The sequence below is a fragment of the Panicum virgatum genome, chromosome 5N, assembly GCF_016808335.1.
Source record: "Panicum virgatum strain AP13 chromosome 5N, P.virgatum_v5, whole genome shotgun sequence".
Lineage (NCBI taxonomy): Eukaryota > Viridiplantae > Streptophyta > Magnoliopsida > Poales > Poaceae > Panicum > Panicum virgatum.
The window spans coordinates 7,533,032-7,556,525 of record NC_053149.1 but is presented as its reverse complement, the minus strand read 5'-3'; the positions used below and the strand labels follow the sequence as shown (position 1 = coordinate 7,556,525).

The window sequence follows — 23,494 nt, the reverse complement described above, 5'->3', positions numbered from 1 at the left end:
CAGAGGCGGTGCCGAGCACGAGCAGGACGCAGCTGCGAAGGTGAGGGGAGCTAGAGCAGAGGTGGCGGCAATCGGAGATGATGGCGGCGAAGGGAATTGGGTGTTGGGGATCGAGAATTCGAGGACGCGCGTTAACCTCAGGCACGGATCGTGCAAAATCAAGTTTACGCCACCCTCCGTACAAGACGGGGTTGCTTCACTGATATTTTCAAGCGGCGCCAAAACAGACTGGGGTTTTCACAATTCCAAACACAAATCCCGCCAAACATTTCACGAGCCCGCCTCCATCTCCCAAATTTTGAAGCCGACGCCAAATAGCCTGCAAGTGCATTATTAAAGAGACCAAACTGCTTGAAACTTGGTTCTCCAATTATGTATCCAAATTCTGGTGCCGCCAAACATTTCACCAGCGAACCTTCCGTTCCGTCTCCCAAATTCACAGAACCAAGATCGTAGGCCTTGGGCCGCCAAGATTCCGCGTCCAAATCCTGATGGCCGCCCCCTAAAAATCAAAAGCAGATTGAGCACCAGGATGGAATCCTTTCAACATCATCCGAGGATAAACTTACAAAAAATACAGAAACCGATCCGAAAATGCTCCAGTGCGACAAACATGTCAGAAGTTAAAAACGTAACCGCAGTCTTATCAAGCTCGACTCCTGGAGCATCCAATCGACCTAGGGATAGTCCAAGAGATACAATCGATAGCTGATGCGAATTGAACAAGAGTTAAACATGCACACCCAAATTTGACAATCCATCAGATAACATAACTATTCCACTTCATACAGAAACAACTTCAGGAACCACAGCACGTAACTACACCATCCGCACTAGGCAAAGCCAGTGACCAGGAATCGCTACAAGGAGCAACCCTTCACACGAGCAGAAGGAAACCCTAGCATCTAGGACGAGGTGAACTTGGTGACGGCCTTGGTGCCCTCGGAGACGGCGTGCTTGGCGAGCTCGCCGGGGAGGACGAGGCGCACCGAGGTCTGGATCTCGCGCGAGGTGATGGTGGGCTTCTTGTTGTAGCGCGCCAGCTTGGCGGCCTCGCCGGCGAGCTTCTCGAAGATGTCGTTGATGAAGGAGTTCATGATGGACATGGCCTTGGAGGAGATGCCGATGTCGGGGTGCACCTGCTTCAGCACCTTGAAGATGTAGATCTTGTAGGTCTCCACCGACTTCTTCCCCTTCTTCCTCCCCCTCTTGCCCTCGCCGCCCTCCTTGCCGGCGGACTTGCCCGCGGGCAGCCGCTTCTCGGCCTTGGGCTTCTTCCCCGCCGGGGCCTTCTCCGCCTTCTCCGTCGCGGGCTCCTCCTCCGCGGGCTTCTTCGCCGCCGGCTTCTTCTCCGCCTTGGGGGCCATCGATGCGGCTGCTGCTCGGGGGGTTTCTGCGGCTGGGATTCGGTTCGGTGGGGGAGAAGAGGAGGCTGCGACGTCACAGGTTGTTGTGGGGAGAAGAGGAGATGGGGGCGATGACTTTATAGAAGGAGAGAGGCGAGCGCTGATTGGTGGAGGGGCAGGTGCCGCGGATCGCTACCTCCTAGCGGCGCCGGCCGTTGATGCTTCGTGAGATTGACGGCTGCGATGCGCTTCCGACGCGGATCGCTGACGTGCCGAAAACGAGGGCAGATCGCGAGCTGGCGTGACGCGTTGCGAGTGGTCCCACTGGTCATAGGAACGGGAGCGGGAAATTTGCCTGCGCTGGCGCGTTGAACGGGATAGCAGCGTAGAACTGGAACCCGCGTCGGCGGAGCAATCAATTCGCACACGGGTCCCAGCTGTCGGTGTGTATTGTTCTATAAGTATGCTGATGATGCGGCAACCTTCATCAACCCGAATCAAAACAACCTCGAAGCAGTCAAAGACATTTTGAAATTATTTGGTAATAGCAAGTATTATAAGAATGTGAGATTGAGAAACTGGCTAAATTATATGTGGCAGAGAGAGAAATAGGAGAGAGAGTGGGCGGACGTCTAGCGAAACGCCCGCTCGAGCGAGCGAAGAGCTGTTGCGACGGCTACTACTGGTTGGTCTCTCTACTATGCAATAAATAGCTGTAGGGTCCACCACTACTTGTAGCCAGCAACTGCCGTAGCCATTAGTCTTTCTAACGTAACCGGCCTCATCACAAATTTTGAGAAAAAAAAAAGCTCCATTCACCCAATCTGGTGTGAAAGTATTAATCTCCACCACGTACTTCAATCTTTCCCGGACTTGGGTGGCCTAGGAGTTTTGGACCTTGACAAATTTGGTAGAGCTCTTCGTTTGCACTGGTTATGGCAAGAATGGCATACTTACAACAAACTTTGGTCTGGCCTTGAAATCTCATGCATCACAGTTACTATTGGCAACGGAAAGATGGCGAGATTCTGGCACCATGTCTGGCTAGATGGAGAGGCTCCTCGAAACCTGGCACCACAACTTTTTGATTTAGTACAAAGAAAAAACAAAACGGTAGCACAAGAGCTGACAAACAACTCTTGGATCAGTGCGCTACAAAATAAAATAGCAACTGCCGACCAGCTTGAGGAATTGGTCTCGTTTTGGATTCGAATTCAAAAAGTGCACCTATATTCAGAGCTCAGAGGACTCAATCACCTAGAAATGGACACCAGATGCATTTATTGGCGCGGTCAACTTATTGGGCTCAATTTATTGGATCCTTTCGGAGCTTCAAGACAGATATTATCTAGTTTGCGAGGACTGAAAACAAGTGCAAAGTGTTCGCCTGGATTCTCATCCAAAATAAAATCCTAACGGCCGACAACCTCGCACGTCGAGGCTGGCCACATCAAACCCAATGTGTTCTCTGGAATGGGCCTTTGGAAACCAGCCAGCACCTATGCTTATTTTGCCCTTTTGCCTAGGCAGTTTGGCACCAGGTCCTGTCTTGGGAGCGCTTGGCCCTCCCCCAACAGACCAATCCTGGAGATTACGTTTGCAAAAGTGATTGGTCATAGTCAAAGGCAAAGATGGTGCACAAGAATCAGCGTCACGATTTCAACCACTTGGTGATATACATCATGTGGAATTTGTGGAAAAAGAGAAATCGGCGCATTTTTTAAAACAAGCTCCAATCGATGCAGCAAGTGGCAGAGAGAATAAAAGAGGATCTTGTGCAGTACAGAACAGCGTTTAGTAAGTACAGTTTTAGTTTTGGGGAGAAGGGGCACTGAAATTGCTCCTGTGCTTTCGCTATTTTTAGTGTCCATTCTCTTTTCTGTTTCACAGTTGGTGAAGCTGCGATGATTGTACTTGTTAAATCTCTTTTCTTACTCTCTTAATTGAAAGTCAGAACTCCTGCTATTATGTTAACAAAAAATTGTTATATAAAATGTAACCCGCCTAAATTACAACTCAAGCTCTCAAAGAAGTCGAAAGCATCGCCTAGTTTTTTTTCCTTTTTCAGTCCACTAATCATATTCGAAGGCATGCTATAGTTTTTTTACTCTCTCCATTCGTAGATAATAATTTTATTTTAAAATCTGAAACTTTCAAAATTGATAGTCTTATTTGAGTTCACCCTTTAAATATGTAGAAGTAAATTTTTGTCTCGGAAAAGGACGCAACCGGATGTATGCCGTTTATTTTCATGAGGTTTAAACATTAAAGATCGCTTCTTTTTATTGGATAAATAATGATGTGGTAAGTAGAATTGATAAGAAAGTTTTTTGCCTTGGTCAATGTGTCCATACCAAATAAGACTATCATCTACGTATATCACATTTCAGCTGGACCACCAAAATAGAATTCATTTACCATTGAGCCCTCCCTTCCCTGACATCAGAAATCTCCTTTGGTTAGTCATGCTCATGCAGTATTCCTGAACGTGTGCTCTGCCATTGGGGAAATGGGGAGCCCGAGCCTCCAGCAGCTCTACGACATTTGAGCTAGCGTGGTGGCTCTCGAATTCTTGATGATCGATATGCATGGCCTGGGACGCCAAACACCATGCTAACAACCATCTCAATCTGCCAACCAACCAGGAGGCACAGTTGACAAAATGACTTTCCTGGTTCAGCCGGAAACATAAAGAAGTCACAAGAGGCTTCGATCTGGAATAATCAAAACCAATAATAACCAAAATACTTTGCAAAAAATATATCCCTCAACATCATTCCTTATTATGTAAAAAGAAACTTTGAATATGTGACAATGCAATATATTGTACGGTTTCACAATGTGTTAACTTGTGAATTCCTATCATTACTATGCAGATCTCGTAACACCATATCAGACATATTCAGATATCCGCCTACATAAGCCAAATAATGACAAATTAGCAAAGTGGGCCTCTCTTTTTTTTTTGCATAGAACGCTTCCTCTCAAGGGCGGGCCTGGTGCAGCGGTAGAGCCTACCGTCTGTAACCGGAAGGTCCCGGGTTCGAGCCCCAGCCTCTGCACATTTGTGTGGGTAAGGCTTGGAGCTTAAAAACAACCCTTCCCCAGACCCCGCACAGTGCTGGAAGCCTACGGCACTGGGTACGCCCTTTATAGAACGCTTCCTCTTGGCACTAGCAGTTTTTAGCTCCTGAATCTCCTGTGTTAGTTTCTTAATGTATCTTTCTTTTAAGAGTTTCGAGTTGTTTAGTTATTATGTAATGTAACCATAACTATTGGAAGAACTTGAAGCGTCCCCTCATAAGAGAGAACTTAAATGTGATACAAAACACCAGTCCCAGGAGGCTGATGCCACATTTATTACATCAGATGGTTCAAAACCGTACAAATCTTGGAGGACACTCGATACAGATAATGATAATAATTAACCAAGCTACGACATAACACCAGACCGCAAACCACATGGGGTCTACCACGGGTTCTGAGTACTGCGACAGCGGAGGCATCTCAACAGGGCCGGTTCCACAGGGAAGGTTGAGTATAGAACGATAACCCTACTCGACGTCGTCTGGTACGAAGTCTGGGTCTTCCTCTGTAAAAAGTAAGAGTGGGGTGAGTACAAACGTACTCAGCAAGTCCAACCACACCCACGGAGGGGCTTATAACAGAATAATATGCATAGGTAAATCAAGGAATAGGTTACGGTTTAATTTGCAGAAAAACGATATTTTATGCAGGGGTTCATTTAACAGAAAACCTTTTTTTGAAAACAGTTTTTGTAGTAACACAGAGTTCAGGTTTTAAAACTGCTACCGGACTCCCCGTCCGTCGTAGCACACGGCACAACTGCCGGACATAATTCCAAAACAACTCACACCAGCCCATCCCAAGGAAACACTAGTTATGTGACCACACCGTAACTCGCCCAATACCGTGGGCACGGACTATTCGAATAGATTCTTAACTCTGCAGAGGTGTGCAACTTTACCCACAAGTAGGATACCACAACTCAAACACCGTCGTGTCGGTGTAGATCCCAACATAGCCATTACCCACCATAGCTAAGCCTGACTAGCCATCACGGGATGCACCAAGGGGTCATTGACCGTTCACTTAGGTATAACCGGGCATAAGTCACTCGGGGCTTATCCCTTTTCCTTAGTTACCCGTTGCTCTCAGCTCTCCTGATGGCTACCACACCAACTAGTGGGATTTATGCTACGCCGTTGCCCATTCAACGGTCGAGTGGTTTGCACGATAATGGAGTTAGGTGAGATGACACACCAACTCGGTCCTTAGACACGACAAGATGGATATCTCCCTTCTTTGCCCTGCCACACAGGCATAAGCACACCAATCGGCAATTCACACAGAAATGCCGTCCATCCCGTCCATACTCATCTTTCGAAAATCCACATTTTATCCCTTCCCACACACACACATTTCCTTTATAAAATAAGTCATATTACGAGTAAAGTCCTAAGCGTTCTAATATTGATTAATGTCCAAGTAAAATCAGACATTAATCTAGGTAGTCAAGGAATGGTCATCACAAATCAAGGGTGTGGCTATCCAACCATGTTTTCATGCAAGCAAAACTTATGCAGTTTTATAAAGCAGGCCATTGGGTTGTATTTACAAAAACTAGGGCAGAAACATGCATCAAAGGATGGGATTGAACTTGCCGTCTTCAAAGCCTTCGGGGAAGTCCTGTCCTTCGGGCTCGGGGTCGCGGAACTGGTCCTCGTTCTCCTGCTCACAGTATGGCTCATTGACGGGCTCTCCTTCAGTCACTCCGTGGTCTATAGTGCACGCAAACAAGCACACAATCAATATACAGAAAAGTAAAGATTTGTCGTCGAGCTCGGTTCGGAAACACATGAAATATAGAGCATAGAGTATTATTTTTGGATGGTTTCTGAATGGTATGGCCAAAACTGAGTTAAGAGAGGCGTGGTAAAATTTTAGGTTAATCCGGGGTCATTTGGCGCATGAAATGATAGGTCAAAGGAGTGTTCAGGGCCTAAACAGGGGTCCAGGGACCTAATTGTAATTAAGACTAAGTAAGCAGGGGCTTGGTTTATATTTTAGAAACTTCTTGGGTCAGTCTAAAAAGGTCAGGGACTTATTTATAAATGTTTTCATGAGGTGGGGGTCTGATTTTAAAATAAGATAAAGGACAGGGTTTCTTTTGCAAAAATAACAAGGAGTGAGGGGGTTCTTTTCTGAATCAAGGGAAAGGGAGGGGGTTTTGGGCTAAATGGCCCTTTCTTCCTCCTCTCTCCATGGGAGAACAGGGGAGGGGCCGAGCGGCGCCGGCGGCGACCGATTCGGGCGCTCTGCGCCTCGGCGGCGGCCCGGGGTAGAGGGGAAAGGAGGAGGGGGCTTCGCGGGGTTGATTCCCGGCCTCACCTTGTGCCGGGGTGGGGCGTGGCGGCCCGGCCACGGTGGCCAGCAACGGCGGGGGTGTGTGAGCGGCGGCGGCGGTGCAGGGTTGCGGAGAGAGGGCGTGGGGTGGCGGCGCGGTTCGAGGTGGCGGGTGTGGTGCTCGGGAGGGGCTCTGCGGGCTCTTTTATAGACGGCCAAGGCGGTGGCGGGGTGCTGGCCGGCGGCAAGCTTGCAGGCGGGTTTAATGGCGTGGGCGGCGAGGCTCTGTGCGGCCGTCAACGGGGTGGCGCGTACGGCGATGCGACGGCTCGGCCAGCGGCGCTGTGCTTCGTCAATGGCGCCAGTGGGAAGGCGAGGTGACGCGAAGCGGAGACCACCGCAGGCGGCACTGTACCACGGTCGCCGGCGCTGTGCGCCGGGGCGACGGCACGCGCGTGCGGGTCAGGGCCTCGGCCGTCGACGGGACGCGTCGTGGGCAGGTGCGAGCGGGGCCGGACAGCGGGGCGCTGCGCGGACCGGGGGGCACGGCGCGTACTGGTGCGGCCAGGCGGCCGTGGCGTGGCGGGCGCGGTCGGCTCGCCGTGCGCGCGGGTGCCTGCGGAGGGGAGCCCGGAGCGCGGGATAGGGAGCGGGGCGGTGGCGAGCGGCGCGGCGCTCGGGCTGGTGCGCCGAGCAGCTGCTGCGCGCGCGCGCGCGAGGGGGAGCGGGGCAGGGCAGGCCGGGCGGCGCACGGGAGCAGAGAGGGAGGAGGCCGAGTGCGCGGGGTAGGAGGAGAGAGGGAAAGGGAAGGAGAGGGAAAGGAAAAGAAAATGGGAAAAAGAAAAGAAAAGAAAAAGGAAAAAGGAGGGGAGAGAAATAAAGAGAGAAAGAGAAAGAGGGGCGGGCGCGTCGGCGCCGATCGCGGCCGCGGTCGGCCACGCGTGGCGCCCGGGCGCGCGGGTCGAGGGGAAACAGGGTGCTGGATACGGGTGTCGGGTCTTTGGGGAATCGAAAGATCTGGCGGAACAGGGAAGTTCCCGGAAAAACTGGGGTTAGGGTTTCAAGGAGAGATCTCGAGCTCAACGACAAAGCAAAATTTTAGCGCATGATTTATTTTAGTAAATTTTCTGGATGTTACAGAACTGTATTTTTCTCTCTATATGGTCCGATAGCGCTCCTGCCTTTTATTTAAAAAATGGATCCGGATATTTCAAGGTTCAAATCTCCCATATAGCCCGCTATAGCTATTTGAGGCAAGATGCAACTATTTGAATTCATGTGTAATTTAGCCACTATTGCCTCATTTAGCCCGCTCTTGGTTGTTTTTAGAGTCTAACCACTAAACCTCTTGGGCTGCTATTTAGAACTATGGGATATTTTCATATAACCACCTTTTTGAATCGCGGTTAATAATCATGATCCGAGTATTTTCAAAAGAACCCGAGTCAGATTGGAATTTTGCAAAATACCCGGCTTGGGTCTTTCTCTCTCTCCCGTCTCTCCTCGCCGGCTCATCCTCTGGTCTCTGATACACTTACGCGGACGGCCGCCGCCCCCGCCTTCGCCATCCACCCCGACCGGACTTCATGGCTTCATCCCATCCACCATCTCGCACATCCCATAGCAGATTGCAGCAGCACTTGCTATCAAATCCCCGGAGGCACTTCTCCAGCGTCAAGTCACCAGCCTTGTCTACCGGGCTTGCCGGACGTTCTCGCCGAGCAGAAAGCAGCATCTCTGCTGCCTTGGGAGGAGCTCCACCTCACCGGCGGTGGCGAACGGCGTGCACCAGTAATCAGTAAATCTTACCGGCTTGTGGCCAATGCGTTTGAATTAACATGTTTTAGCAGTACTCACGAGTGCTGATTACGAAAATTGAAATTAGAAATTATACTCCCATCTGAAAGAACTCTATAACTTATGCTTACCTGCAAGTACGCTAGTAACAACAGAGCAATCATTATGTTCTATCAAACTGCTGTCCTAGATCCTAGTGCGGTACAGTAGTTGAAAGATAGATTGAGCACAAATTCAGCTAAAACTGTATGAAACCATTCAATTCAAAGACAGACGTAGTGATGCTGCTATGTGGAGTAAAACCATCGTCGAGCAACTCATTACATATCATCAAGGAAATCTGTACTGAGAGTTATGAACGATCAATACAAAAAGACACACAACCCATCAAGCATTCAAGAACCAATGTTCCTCCAGAAAATTGACATTGCAAAGCACTACAGAATTACCCAAAGAAATGCAACTATCAACCACAACACGTCAACACCTGCATTTCCATAACTGTCATGTAACAGTCCACATTACAATAAACTAAAGAAAACTATAGAACAGAAATGAATATAATAAACAAGCACCATTACCATTCAAAATACTAATAGTGTTATCACGACTACCAACACCACCCAGCTACTACTACCATGTAAACTGTTATCTGCAAAAGTTTTCAGAGGATACTCTTCTAGATAGAATATGGGAGATAGCTGAGGCGAAAATGTGGATGAACACAGACATCCGTCAAAGATCTAGAAAAGCAGAGTAGAGAAGAAATAACTTAGCGAACAGAAGCCAATGCAGGATGCAACCATTGAGATGCATGATATCAATTATCAAATATTTGTACCTCAAGTTTGTCTGATCTCATGAGAACATAGAGTAGAAACAATTCCGCAGTGATTTGCATAAATAGTGAAATATAGCTGAAAAGGGCAAGGTACCATTTATAAGACCCTTCAGCTGATCATTCTTTTTTTAACAACCAACATTTTTTTAAGGATGCGACCTGCATCTGGTTACATCAGATAAATGCCTGTACAGCAGGCATTTAGTAAATGTGTTAACTTATAAAGTATACAGTTAACAGTTGTCAGAATGGCTCCTCCGGCAATAATATTTGATAAGAACGAGTCATATCCTATCATTTCTTTATTAACAAATCTACAACTGTTAACTTCAGATGCATGCAAGTAGATATAGAGAACATTTTGTGTACCACACAGATAAAACTCAGGAGTTTTACGAGTTATTTTGAACAAGATGTACAATTAAAAGGTGACCCCTATAAAACCTGCGCAGGATTCATATTTCAGACCCCATGAAGCAACATTCAGAACAGAAACAAAATAAGTAGTGGGCCATGATCCTTGAATGACCAATGCACAATTGCACTACTGGATCCAACAAATAAATCTAAGCAGACAACTTTTCAGCTTGAATGACCCCACATTCCAAGCAACCACTTAATTTTCATGTTGAAAAAAAAAGGGAGCAAAATTACTATAGAAATTTCATCAATAAGACAAACATAGTAGGCAACATCCCAACTTCAAACCAACAATCTGGCAATGTTAACGAAGAACACAAAAATTGCACTAAAATACATGTGAATTCGGATCGAGTCATTGGGCTTGCTCATCATGCTCCAATTCACACCCCAAATGAAGTGTAAAAGTGCTATGAATGGGCCTGAGATACAAATCAAATTAATACCAGTTAGCTCATCAGTTGTAAGGGAAGACATCTCTGCAGAATGAAACAACAATGAAGATCAAATCTGAAGGTTGGCTTGCCAGCTCCTAAGCATAGTGCCAGTAATGGCCAATGGGAGACGTAAACAGAAAGAGAAGCCTCCATGCAGTTGAAATTCAGAACAGTAGCCAACAAACATGCTGGCACTGCAGAACATGATCTGGAGATAACAGAAGCAAACAAGATATTCTTGTAGCATATCTTCACTACAATTATGTCTCTCTGAACACTGAAACAGGCAAACAGCATAAAAAACTTGTAAAATAACAGGTAATTTACTATTGATATCAGAACTGAAGCTCCAAAATTGCAGAACATATAGCCCATGCCTGCCATAGAATCATAGGCCCTTACGCATCCTAAGTTTCCTGTGTAATGCCTAAATTTACTGTGCCTGGGATTCGATCCACACAGGCAAATGTGTATCAAATGGCCTAAAAAACGCAATTCCAATTTTGTTAGCACAATGTTTCACATTCCGATGCAGTCTGTAAGATACAACACACTTGATCCAGAAATTAGCATATAACTTTGGGCATATAATTATCAGTTCGTTGCCAGAGCGCTTATTGTCACCCAACACACTAAGAACCTCCAATCCTGACAGAAATCACATGTAGAGCAAGCACCATGAACACTCCCAAGTGTTCCAAAAGCATTACAATAATTCATTACGAAATTAACTACATAGAGATCAGCATCCATCCATTTCTAGTTTCATAAACTACAAGCACCAGCCCTACAGGATAAAATGAGCCAAATCTACCAACACCACTCGACTACTCCTACCACCAACCTAAGATGAGGTGAACTTGGTGACGGCCTTGGTGCCCTCGGAGACGGCGTGCTTCGCGAGCTCGCCGGGGAGGACGAGGCGGACCGAGGTCTGGATCTCGCGGGAGGTGATGGTGGGCTTCTTGTTGTAGCGCGCGAGCTTGGCGGCCTCGCCGGCGAGCTTCTCGAATATGTCGTTGATGAAGGAGTTCATGATGGACATGGCCTTAGAGGAGATGCCGATGTCGGGGTGCACCTGCTTCAGCACCTTGAAGATGTAGATCTTGTAGGTCTCCACCGACTTCTTCCCCTTCTTCCTCCCCTTCTTGCTCTCGCCGCCCTCCTTGCCGGCGGACTTGCCCGCGGGCAGCCGCTTCTCGGCCTTGGGCTTCTTCCCCGCCGGGGCCTTCTCCGCCTTCTCCGTCGCGGGCTCCTCCTCCGCGGGCTTCTTCGCCGCCGGCTTCTTCTCCGCCTTGGGGGCCATCGATGCGGCTGCTTGGGTTCGCGGTGGCGAGAGGCCGGGAGGGATTCGCTCGGTCGATTTGGGGATGGGGAATTTTGATGGCTGTGAACGAGAGGAGGGGAGGGGTGCCGTGCATATATAGAAACGGAGCGGCGGGCAATGATTGGTGGAGGGGCTGGTGCCGCGGATCGCTGATGTGGAGGGGCCGGATGCGTCGTGGGCTGTCGCAGTGGACGGCGGGGGATGGGTTTTGACGCGGATTGCTGACGTGGTTAGAGTGTTGTGGGCGGGAGAAGACGGAGGGAAACTGGGTTTGGGCGCGTAGAGGTCAGAGCGGGCGGGCCGGACGGTTGGTTTTGGGGTGGGTCCGAGGGCTCCGGCCGCCGGTGACTACAGCATGGCATGCCCTTGGGCCCACGAGTCAGTGATGCCCACATTTCACATTTGGGCCCTCTGGTCTGTAATCCGTCCGGGCCCACATTTCCACATTCAAGATGCAAAACGCTGCAACAGTGAAAATGACGAGGAAATGCAGCTAAGGCTCCGTTTGGATGTAGATATTAGAAGGCTTGGCATTGAATTGGGTTCAATGCCAAAGCAGAGTAGTATTGGTAATGGGCTACAATACCAAATCAATTGTTTGGATGTAGATAAAGTTATTAGATGGAATCCAGAGAGGTAACAGATTCCAATTCATGTTTGGATGTTCATACCTTAGCTTTGGGAACTAGACCATCTTCTTCTCCTCTCTCACCGCGCCGCCCCGCCTCCTGGGTGGAGCTCACCGCGCCGCCGCCTGGTCGGAGCTCAACCGCGTGGCCCGCCCTCCGGGGCCGGAGCTCACCGTGCAGCCCGCCTCCACGGGGCGCAGGAAAGAGGAGGAGGCGCGCCAGACAGAAGGAAGGAGAGGAAGGGCGCCGGCCGTGAGGAAGAGTAGGGGCGCCGGCCGCGAGGAAGACAAGTAGGAGGAGGAGGGGACCGCCGTCCAGATCCGCCGCCCATGGAGCTGACGGGTAGCTTGGCCCGCCGGCGAAGGGAGGGAGGGGAACGTGGCGGCGAAGGAACGGGGCGAGCAGAGGCAAGCGGCGCGGCGGTGAAGGGGCGGGTGGAGCACAGGCGAGCGGTGCGGCGGCGAAGGGGCGGGTGGAGCACAGGCGAGCGGCATGGCAGCGAAGGGGTGGGTGGGAGTAGATGGGAGCGCGCGCGGCGGCGAAGGGGCCGGGGGAGCAGAGGCGAGCGGCGCGATGGTGAAGCGGCAGTGGAAGCAGAGGCGAGCGGCGTCGAGGTAGAGGGAGAGGTCGGGAAAATCGAATGCACGCGAATGCAGAGGGTCGGGGGTCTGAATTAGGGGAAGGGGTTCAGCGGTAAGCTGAATACCGCTTGGTATTGGAGGTAAATTCCAATGCCAATTCCTAATGCATCCAAACAGCTGATATTGGGTACAGTCAATGCCAATTCCAAATTCAGGTCTCCAATACCTACATCCAAACGGAGCGTAAGGGCAAAGGAGGTATATCTGTCAATCTGTGATGATCGGAAAAGCAGGGGCAAGAGAGTAACACAAACAGAACGATCAGACAATGGCGATCATCATAGCCAGTGTTGTCAATAGCACCTCATTCCATGTACCAAAGAGTATATTGCAAGTGTCTTTGAACTGGTCGCTGAAACATTGTTCCTGAAAAGAAAATTAATTTATATTATAGCCTATTTTACCACGAAAACTACTGGCTCGTTTGGTGGCTCTATGGGTTGAAGCATACAGTACAATGTTGCAGAATGGTAGTTGTTCAGATAATGAAGAGATCTGCTGGAGCCTCCACCTTGAACTGATGAATGGAACGCAAACCATAAAGTAGTAGAGTCCCCAAATATCACCAAACAGAATTCCTGAAATCATGCAGCAGGGAAATTGGTTGATCAGATTGGGAAACATATTGAAGGTGAAAGTAACTGATGTAAACAAAATGGTGCTATAAATGTCACCTGTGATGTAGCAAGTTTACAGTCCCAGGAAACAAGAAAGTTGCTTTCCAGTGAAGAAACAAATACACCAGGGACATGGAAGTTCAGCAGCTGTACAAGTAACTGCGAGAATGTGTGGAAATTGGCAAGTTCAATGTTGGATGGAACAAGATGTGCCATTCAACGAACAGCGTAGTCCTGTTACAATAAACGCTCAGTTTTCTTTCACCCAACAGACAATAAATTGGCTTGTTTTAATGGCTATGTTGTGCTGACAGGAAAAAAATGCATAGGATGCAGTGATATACCATGCAAGTACTGAAGCCATGGTTGTGGTTGTTGAGCTTAGATGAGAAACAGCATATCCTGGGATAAATTATCCTATGGCAATATCTTGTTGAAGCATCAATCACTCAAGATTCCAAGCACCAGGTTTCCCTCTAATATGCTCAGGGCCTCAAGCAAGCCGGATCGCTCCTGCAATGTTAAATGGCATGAAGTGACACCATGTTTCCTTCGAAAAAATGAAGTGGCACCATGTTGACCAAAATGTATCTTAAATTTCATTGAAAATGTGTTGATTATATAAATCCCAACTTGAGTATCTAAGTAAATGTTTGAACACGGACCTTGATTTCATCCTTACAGACATCAACAAAGATTTTATTAAGATAAAGCTTATCCTAATCAGCTTAATTTGGCTAAGCAGGCCAATTACCTACTGTGAAAATGGGAGGAAAACAACAACAAAACTCAGCTCTGTTTAAATAAGACAGGTGTCAAAAGCTGGCTGAAAAGAAACAGCAAAATACAATATCCTAACGGCCAAACCACCTATTATTATAAGGAACCAGCACTAACAATATTGTCAAATTAAACATGTGTACCCAATTGTAACAGAAGTACAAGTTTAAGCAAAAGAACTTGCAAAGCGCCAAATTGATGGAAAAGTAATGATCTCAGATGTCTTACCTGAAAGATCAGAAAACGTCAATATGCACATGCATGTATTGAGCACTTCTATAAGAAGCAAGAGTTCAGCGACTCATTGATTTTGCATCTGGCAACCCAGACTCAAATCAGCCAATTCTAGTAGATGAGAACATGAAAAACATTGCCTTAACATCAGGTGGTCAGCAGTAAAGTTTTTCCTTTCCTGATCGTCAAAGAAGCTCCTGTGAAAAGAGCTCTATATGTATCCCAGTTTGGTTGCACCCCATTCTTAAACATATCAATATAAACTCCTAAACCTTTATCAAATTCACCATGAATACTGCACCAGCGTATCAAAATATTGTAAGCCACAATATCAGGCTTCAATCCCTTGTACAACATCTCATTCCAGAGCCCATATGCTTTATTTGTGTCACCCATCTTACAGAGTTCATTTATTATTGTAGAATAGCTGATGCAATCAGGAAAGAAACCGCTTTCAATGATCTTCTGCATAAGGTCAATTGCCTCTTGGATCTTCCCAACCTTACAGAACCCTTTGATCAATGTGTTAAATGTCACTGTGTTAGCCAAACAGCCTTCAAGCATGGCTGCATGTAGAACTTTAGCCTTTTCCAGCTCTCCTTCGGTTGCCAGATAATCAAGAAAGCAATTATAAGTAAAACTATTAGGAAGAAAGCGTCCAGCTAACATTTCTTTACAAAGGATCTCTGCGCTGCTCAAAAGCCCAGACCTGCAGAGATTATTTATTAAAACCGTATACATGACAACATTTGGAGGACACCCATCAGCTATCATCTTATCCCAGTAGTTTAAAGCTTGAGCAATATTTCCTTCCTTTGAATGCGCATCAATCATGCATGTATGGAACACAATGTCGGGCTTCAGACCTTTTCCTTCCATTTCCCTAATCAACATGCTTACTTTTTCATTGTCATGCTGTTTCAGAGCTGCATATATAATTACAGTGAAACTGGTAAGATCAAGCTTGACCCCTTGCGCTCCCATCATGTTCCAAACATGGTATGTTTCAGTTAATCTTCCTTCTTTGCACAATCCATGCAAAAGTGCTGTTAGGCTAAAACTATTTAGCATGGCACAGTTGTTTTCTAGATCATCAACGAATTCCTTTGCTTTCGAGGCACCTAGCGTCAAACAAAGTACACTAATCATTGACCTGTAAGTGTAATTATCAGGTGTTAGGCCCCTATCCACCATTTGATCATATAACTCAAATGCCTTCCTTACATTGCCTGCACGGCAATACCCTTCTATCATGACATTAAAAGTCACTTCATTTGGTACTATGGAGCAGTCAATCATCTTATCAAACAATCTAGCAGCTTCATCCATATTTCCGTCCTTGCAGAAACAATTGATAAGTGCTGTAAGTGTATAAATATTCCCTGAAACACCATTCCTGTCCATCTCCTTGTGAAGCTCCACTGCACTGGCTGAATCCCCTTTCCGGCATAAACCAGCTATAAGGGGGGAATATGATGCTGCATTCGGTGTTAATCCCTTCTCAACCATCTCTCTCAGAAACCGCCATGCCTTGTCAAAATCAGCACATTGGCAGTAACCATTAATTAAAGAGTTGTATGGGTAAGCTGTCACTCTGATTACCTTCTCCCTCATCCTATCAAGCATGTCAAGTGCATCATCCATCATTCCCCTCTTGCACAGGGAATGTATCAATATAGCATAGGTCACCTCATTTGGCTGAAGACCCCTGTTTTCCATCCCTTTGAATAGCCTTTCTGCCTCACTAAATCTTCCATCCTTGCACAGTTTATTCATCAATGCATTACTAGCAAACAGGTTTGGTACCATGCCCAACTCACCCAAGTGACAAGCTAACCTGAAGGCCTCCTCGACACGCCCTCTCTTCCGTAGCCCATCAAGCATAATTGAGCAACTGGCCTCTGATGGCACAAACCCCAGCCTAAGCATGTCATCAGTCCTTTTCACTGCCATTTCAAGTTCATCAGTCCGACAAAACCCATACACTAGAGTCCGGTGTGTAACTTCATCGGTCGTAACTCCTCTCTCCATCATGTCATTCTTCACCTCCACTGCCTCATGAACACGATTGTTTTTGCAGAAACCATACATCAGCACATTGTATGGCACAGCACTGCCATTGATGCCCTTGCTTTCCATCCTTGCCAATAGACCCCTTGCGCCATCCAAATTATTTGTCTCGCAATAAGCTCGAATCCCAGCCGTGTAAATGTACTCGTCCACGCGAACACCTGTCCCAAGCATTTCATCGAACAACTCACGGGCAAGAGCAAACTGCCGGATCTTGATGAGAGAGAACAATATCTGAGAAGTGGTATACTGCTTCATAGCAATGCCGGACGACAGGGATAGGCGTAGGATGGCAGCGGCGTCGCGGGCGCGGCGGAGTCGGAGGTATGAGGAGGCGAGAAGCGTTGTGGCGGCGGTGGCGGCGCCAGGTCGGAAGGTGGCGAGTGAATTAGCATGTGAGAGTGACGAAAATGAGGACGACGCGGACGGAGTGGATGTCGCGAGGGAGAGGAGGAGGGAGGCGGCGTGCGGGGATGATGCAGACGATGAGGGGGAGGGCGAGGAGGAGAGGAAGGAGAGGGCGAGGAGGGAGAGGGAGACCGGGGAGACGAGCTCGGGCGGCAGCAGCAGGAGGAAGCGGCGGGAGAGATCGGGCCGGCTGAGGGAGGCCGGGAGGAGGAGGAGGGAAGAGACATGCGCCGGGGCGAGGCGGCTGCGGAGCAGCGGCGCGGCGAGGGCGGACGGCCAGGTGGATGGCGCGGTATGGTGGAGGATGTCAGCTAGGAGCTTGACCATACCTGATTCAGAGGTGGTGGGCCCGGCGTTAGTGTGGCCGGCGGGGTGTCGCCGTGGCGGAGGCGGCATCTGGGGCGGCGAGGGGGATCGCCGGAGGTCGCGCCGGCCGGCGGGTGTGTCGGGGTGGGAGCGGCAAATGGGTCGTCGCTGGAGAAATGGAGTGGATCCCGATTCCCGAGTGGCCGTTCCGCTAGCGTGATTACTAGTGCTTGTTCGCGAAATCACAAAAGGGCGACCAGGAAGTTTGAATTTTCGAATGAGTGAACCACTTATATGAATTTGGCCTGTCAATGTGATTTGAAATCGAACAAGTAAAGGACATTCGAATTTTCGCCATTGGTCTAGTTTCATATTTACCCTGAAAAGTGTTTTGTCAATGCAATTTGAAATCCAACAACATCTACAAATAATCATGCAGCTAAAACTATCTAATTGCATATTTGCAATCAACATTGTTGCCGGTCATCAAACTTGTAGTTGAACTGTTAGGTATGATGGAACAAAGTTCAGGTGACATAAATATCTTTATTTTTTTCGCGACAGCACGTATTTCATTAAGAGAAGAAGAATTTGAATTACATTGAGAGAGCAAGGTGCCGAGTCTTGTGCATGATTCTTGAGTGAACCCTAAGCTGTATCTTGGTGCGCCGACTCTTTGGAGTTTTAGTGCTCACCGGCAAGTTTTCAACCCTTTGGCTTTGTGTGGAGCAGTGACGACGGTTTTGTGCGGAGGACATGGAAATCCCGTCCTTCGTGGAAAGCGAGATCAGTGTGACCGGGAACTTAGCACGAGCCTTGGTGGCCTATTCTTTATGACAAGTTAAGGATTCCACGGAATAGACTTGATGGCCGAGAAGCGATACTCTTAGTGAGTGCTTCAACAACGTGGACTAGGGGTGCTTAGTGCCTACCAACACTATGGGATATATCCTCGCGTAAAGAGTTCGCTTCCTCTCATCCCTTTTTTACGTTTCCGCAACTTTTACTTGCAATTTGTGTGCCTTACTTTCTCTCGTAGAGTAGCATCAAGCTAGTATTAGCTATAGGTTGTAAAACTTATTTTGGAATGAGGATTTCACACTAGATGAACCGTAGTTGCACATCAAGATAACATTTTTTGAAAGCATCTAGGCCCCTAGTGGGTTTTGTAGTATTGATTGACAACACGATTAAAGGACTAACTTGTTTGCATGAGATTATGAGCAGGAATTCAATTTAGAAATTAATATTAAATAAGATAGCTTATGTATTGCAAGTAAGTGTGTTTATCCCATTGGCATTATATATACGTGACAAGCAAAATAAGAAAAGAAAAGATAGAGCAAAGTATTTATGGTTGATATGAATGCTCTAATATTTGCTAAGGCTTGTTCATTTATAATGGGATTCAAAATGACAAGCAAAATAAGAAAGGAAAAGATAGAGCAAAGTATTCATTGTTGATATGAAGACTCTAATATTTGCTAAGGCTTGTTCGATTTATAATAGGATTCAAATTGCAAGTAAAGTTTTTTGTGAATGAGATATGATATGCTTGTGCATAGTCTCAAATGTGGAGAACTTGTCATCTGTGATAAATATTGTTAACAAAAGAAGCAACCAAGGCAAAAGTAAATGAGACATGAGTTTATGCAAATATAAAGTCTCAAATTGGAAAGCTTGCATATAAGATTGAATTGAGAATTCAAATTGATAAAGAATATTTCATGCATGATATAAATCAATGTGAGTTCAAAGTGGACAGCTAGGATAAAAGTAGAAGACCGAGAGGCGTGTTTCAAGAGACTACGCAAGCGACGGCTTGGGAGGAGCAAGGAAAAAGATATGGGTCAAATACCGGAGATCCTAGAGTCATGGAGAGCTCTATGTTGAGGAGTGTTATTATTTGATTTAAGAAGATGACTTGTGAATCAATGATGGATTTCATTCCTATGCAATTGAAGATTCAAAGTTACTAGCTCAAAGCGGGTATGCTCAAAGAATTGAAGATGTTGATGCCCTCACGGTATTGATCGAAGAAAAATCGGCATGATCATAATATGAAGCTCAAGTGATGATTGTATATTTTATTTGTGCACTTGAGTATATGTATGCCGTACTATCAAGAGAGATGCAACATCGGTGGGTTTAGACAAATACCAAAAGTGCTCATATCAGTCCTGTCGGTGTTCCGTATCACCGGCTAGTAAATTTGTATGCGCGTCACTTACTTCGGATGGTAATGCAAGGATCTGACACGAGGGTTTATACTGGTTCGGGCGGAATGTCCCTACGTCTAGTTCGAGCACTCGTGCTCTTGCATTCAAAATTTGCAGTAGAGGTTACAAACGGGCGAGAGAGGGAACGGGTCTTCCAAGTCTCTGGTGGGATGAGAGTGCGTATGTATGTGTGTGTGTGTGTGTGTGAATTGAGCGGTCGATTGGTCCAGTCCCTGTGCATGGGGTACCCCTTGTCCCTTTATAGCTCAGGGAGAACCGGGGGGTCAGATAAAAAGGGATGGAAAAGTAAAAAGAAAAGGATTGTGGGAGTCGGATGCATTTTGACCCTCTCCCTTCTCGGCCGGACAGCCTGGGTACGGCCCCTAGTCGTTTATGCCTTCGGTGGCAATCTTCTTCCCCTAACTTCTGCCCCTGGTGATCATGACGGGTGGGAGAAGTCGTGGCGTGCTGCAGTTGTTCTCCCGTCGCAGGGACACATGTTGGTGATCGCTTCGCCAGTGGTGCTGACATTGGCAGGGAGGGGCGTCCTCTCCTCTGTCCCCAAGGGCGGTCTTCCCGTCCTTAGAGCAGACTTCGGGGAGAGAAGGCGTGTAGCGTCTCATCGGTGAGGCATTGTCGCATCGGAGTACTGTCGCGACTGCTCGGGCTCGTGCTACGGCGTGGGCGAGTAGTCATGTCAGCCCACGCGGGCCTTCTCTTGACTAATGATGGTCTTCGTGCTTGCGGTATAGTCAAGCCATCGTGTGGGCCCGCTCCTCCCTCCTCTGCGCGGGTCGGAATGATATTTTCCCGTTGGGGGTCTGGCGAGGCGAAAGTTTCCCCGTGAGGGTCGGGCGAGGCGGAAATCTCCCCGCGGGGGTCTACCCAAGGGGGATGGTCCCTCAGGGATCGGACAAGCGGGGTCGGCCTTCGGTGGACCGGCCACACTCACCTTAAACCACGCTGGTCATAGTCTTATTGGGTATTTATCGCTTAACAGTGGTTCGGGGGTACCCGTTACTTTTACCCCCATCAAGTCTCAAACGAGATTAGCCGGAGAGAAAGCTAAGGCCAGTCTCAATGGGAGTTTTATGGAGGGTTTCATAGCATTAAATATCATCAATTTTGCTGATGTGTCTAGAAGAGAGAAGACTAGAGTTTCATGGGATGTAAGCTCATCTGACATAGTTATCTAGTTTTCAATCTTAGTAACTGTGCCCATGAAACTCTCACTGAGACTGGCCTCGCAGTGCAGAAATCAGTGAGGGGCCGGTCTGATCGGTCCAAGGGGCCGGTCTGATCGGTCCAAGGGGCCAGTCTGACCGGTCTAGGCCGGGGAAACTCTAATGGCTAGTTTATTCAAACCGACCGGTCTGACCTGTTTGGGGGACCGGTCTGACCGGTCTGGTACTGACAGGGGCAACGGCTAGTTTTGTGAGAGGGGGTATTTATACCCCATGACTTCACACATTCATGGGTGCTGATGCCATTACATTCAGAATACTTTTGAGAGCCTTGTGAGCATTTGGAGAATCCTCCCCAACATCTCTTTTGTGAGAGTTGCTTGATTATAGTTGAATCCTTGAGTTGGTTGAATGAATCCATTTCTTGAGAGCCATTTAAGCAGGAGAGAAACAACCCTAGCTTTGAGCACTTGTGGTTGCGTCGGCCAACTCGATTGAAACATTTGTTACTCTTGGAGCATTGGCTGCTAAACGGTTAGGCGTCGCCGGCTACCTCCCAAGATTGTGGTGATCAGTGGTAAATTTGTTGCAACAGTGATTGTGTGCCACGAGAGCGCATGGTCATATAGTGGAAGGAGGAGATAGCTTAACCTTGCGGTCGCAATAAATTTCCTCAACGGAGAGTAGGAGTCACATATGGGTGCACGGGATGAATCCAAAATTCGGTAAAACAAATCGTGTCTCCTTTGCATAATCTTTATTTCGATTTGATTTAGAGACCTTGCACTATAGTATTTGAGTTTAAATTGTGCTTCCACTCGATCTACTTGGGTGTGCTCTACTTGTGTGCAAGGAACTAATTATATTACTAGAAATACTCTGCAGAATATACACACCAAGTTTTGTATAGGTTCAAGTTCGAGAAGGGGATTTTTCCCTGCTGGTGTCTGTCTTCCTGATCAGACTGGTTTGACTAGTCTGGTGGACCGGTCTGACCGGTCCAAGCAGAGTCAGCAGAGTCAAGTGCTGAAATTTGAAGAAAAACCTATTCACCCCCTCTAGACTACGGCATCGTGTGATCAAGATCCTTTTACTTTCTAGTTTATGTTTTGGGTTGAAGCCATATGTTAAATTTTTGGTTGCCTAATCCACCCCTTTTCCTCTTAGGCTGAGCAAAAATTTCTTTCAAGAAGGAAGAGCTTCAACACCCTTGTCATGCTTACACGATCGCACATATGGAAAGAGCGCAATTCACGTCTCTTTGAGGGCCAAACTGCTGGCACCTCAGTGATTGCGCAACACATCAACGATGATGCTGATTGTATAGATTCAAGTTCGAGAAGACGATTTTTCCCTGCTGGTGTCTGTCTTCCTGATCAGACTGGTTTGACTGGTCTGGTGGACCAGTCTGACCGGTCCAAGCAGAGTCAGCAGGGTCAAGTGCTGAAATTTGAAGAAAAGCCTATTCACCTCTTCTAGACACGATATCGTATGATCAAGATCCTTTTACTTTCTAGTTTATGTTTTGTGCAATTTTATTGAAGCCATATGTTAAATTTTTAATTGCCTAATCCACCTATTTCCCTCTTAGCTGAGCAGCGATTCCTTTCCGGAGGGAAGACCTTCAACACCCTTGTTACACGATCGCACATATGGAAAGAGAGCAATTCACGTCTCTTTTAGGGCCAAACTGCTGGCACCTCAGTGATTGCGCAACGCACCAACGATGATGCTGATCTTTGGATCGCTGCACGAACGTGTAGGCTAGGTCGTATGCCTTGCAAGTAATCCGTATAAGGAAAAACACCTAGCGTGAATTGTAAACAACTAGTCCCTCCGTTATCGTTCGTTTAGCCTTTAAATTTTATCTCATAAAGACTGTTCGTCTAGATTGTAGTAGTAAAGTACATCTAATTAAAGCAAATATTAAATACCAAGAAATAATTGCGTAAATAAGGATATAGAACCAATCAAGTGTTCAAGAAGATGTTATTTCTCTAGGTCAAAGGAGTATTCTCCTGCGTATTGGAGAATTTTTTTACCATATTTCATCAAAGCATCGAATATTCTAATCGGAGAGAATAGGATGTAAATGGATCCAATATGGATCATATATTTATTCGAATCCGGAGTCCAATACAGATAGTGTTAAGTTTTTATCGGATAAGATTAAAATGAATATTAACATAATAAAGTTGAAACTTTTAATATTCGGAGAAGAATTAGTTACGAATATTGAATATTCGAAATCTGATGCCGACGGATAAAAGTCATTCCAAACCGCATCGAATTTGAATACGGTCGGATGGTCTTTTTGGCTATTGTTAGGGTGAAAAATGGTAATAGCCAAGGAAGTGTACTACCACAAACAATTTTGAACTAAAATCATATTAATTTCCATTTATTTGGTCTATGGTAAAAATAAATTTTAAAATATATCCCAAAAGTTACTCAAGGCGTTTTGACTTTTCTTGAGAACACGAGGGCGCGAAGTATATAAATTGGGGGCGGGCTACAAGCACTCCTCACCGACAGCTGGGACCCGTGTTCAAATTGATTGCTCAGCCTCCACCGCTCCACGCTCGTCACTAGTCCCCATGCGTCAGCAAGGAACCCGCTCTGTTCGTATGCCCAGTGGGACCACCTGCCAACGACGTCCCGTTCGCGCGCCGAGAACGATTCCTCTCCTCCTCCCCGCCCTCGTTTTCGCCGCCACGTCAGCGATCCGCATCGGAAGCGCATCCCGGCCGTCCATCTCAGGAAGCATCAACGGCCCGCACCGCTCGGAGGTAGCGATCCGCGGCACCTGCCCTTCCACCTATCAGCGCTCGTCTCTCTCCTTCTATAAAGTCATCGCCCCCGTCTCCTCTT

General features: G+C 47.3%; 2 protein-coding genes across 6 annotated transcripts; both read right to left on the bottom strand.

Moving 5' to 3' along the window:
• Positions 1 to 723: 723 nt before the first annotated feature.
• Positions 724 to 11,611, bottom strand: LOC120676732 (histone H2B.3-like). 2 transcript variants are annotated; one of them, XM_039958059.1, is made up of 2 exons: positions 11,467 to 11,611; positions 724 to 1,319 (listed from the first exon to the last, which is right to left on the bottom strand). In XM_039958059.1, exons 1-2 carry the CDS (start codon positions 11,512 to 11,514, stop codon positions 906 to 908), a joined length of 462 nt encoding a protein of 153 aa, XP_039813993.1. In that variant the 5' UTR covers positions 11,515 to 11,611; the 3' UTR covers positions 724 to 905. The 2 variants fall into 2 exon arrangements, with proteins under 2 accessions (XP_039813993.1, XP_039813994.1); XM_039958060.1 differs by having other exon boundaries at positions 724 to 1,355; positions 11,503 to 11,602.
• Positions 11,612 to 12,942: 1,331 nt separating this feature from the next.
• On the bottom strand, positions 12,943 to 17,409 carry LOC120676730 (putative pentatricopeptide repeat-containing protein At5g59900). 4 transcript variants are annotated; one of them, XM_039958056.1, is made up of 5 exons: positions 14,431 to 17,409; positions 13,767 to 13,935; positions 13,480 to 13,656; positions 13,257 to 13,383; positions 12,943 to 13,171 (listed from the first exon to the last, which is right to left on the bottom strand). In XM_039958056.1, the coding sequence occupies exon 1, from the start codon at positions 17,308 to 17,310 to the stop codon at positions 14,584 to 14,586; it is 2,727 nt and encodes a 908-aa protein (XP_039813990.1). In that variant the 5' UTR covers positions 17,311 to 17,409; the 3' UTR covers positions 12,943 to 13,171; positions 13,257 to 13,383; positions 13,480 to 13,656; positions 13,767 to 13,935; positions 14,431 to 14,583. The 4 variants fall into 4 exon arrangements, with proteins under 4 accessions (XP_039813990.1, XP_039813991.1, XP_039813989.1 ...); XM_039958057.1 differs by having other exon boundaries at positions 13,317 to 13,383; XM_039958055.1 differs by having other exon boundaries at positions 13,057 to 13,383.
• Between the last annotated feature and the right edge of the window lie 6,085 nt (positions 17,410 to 23,494).

Bases quoted from the DNA above. Each gene is read 5' to 3' on its own strand.
- LOC120676730 (XM_039958056.1), bottom strand. From the start codon at position 17,310: ATGCCGCCTCCGCCACGGCGACACCCCGCCGGCCACACTAACGCCGGG.
- LOC120676732 (XM_039958059.1), bottom strand. From the start codon at position 11,514: ATGGCCCCCAAGGCGGAGAAGAAGCCGGCGGCGAAGAAGCCCGCGGAG. The intron at 1,320-11,466 runs GAGGAGCCCGCG...AAGCCCGCGGAG, and splicing joins CGGCGAAGAAGCCCGCGGAG to GAGGAGCCCGCGACGGAGAA.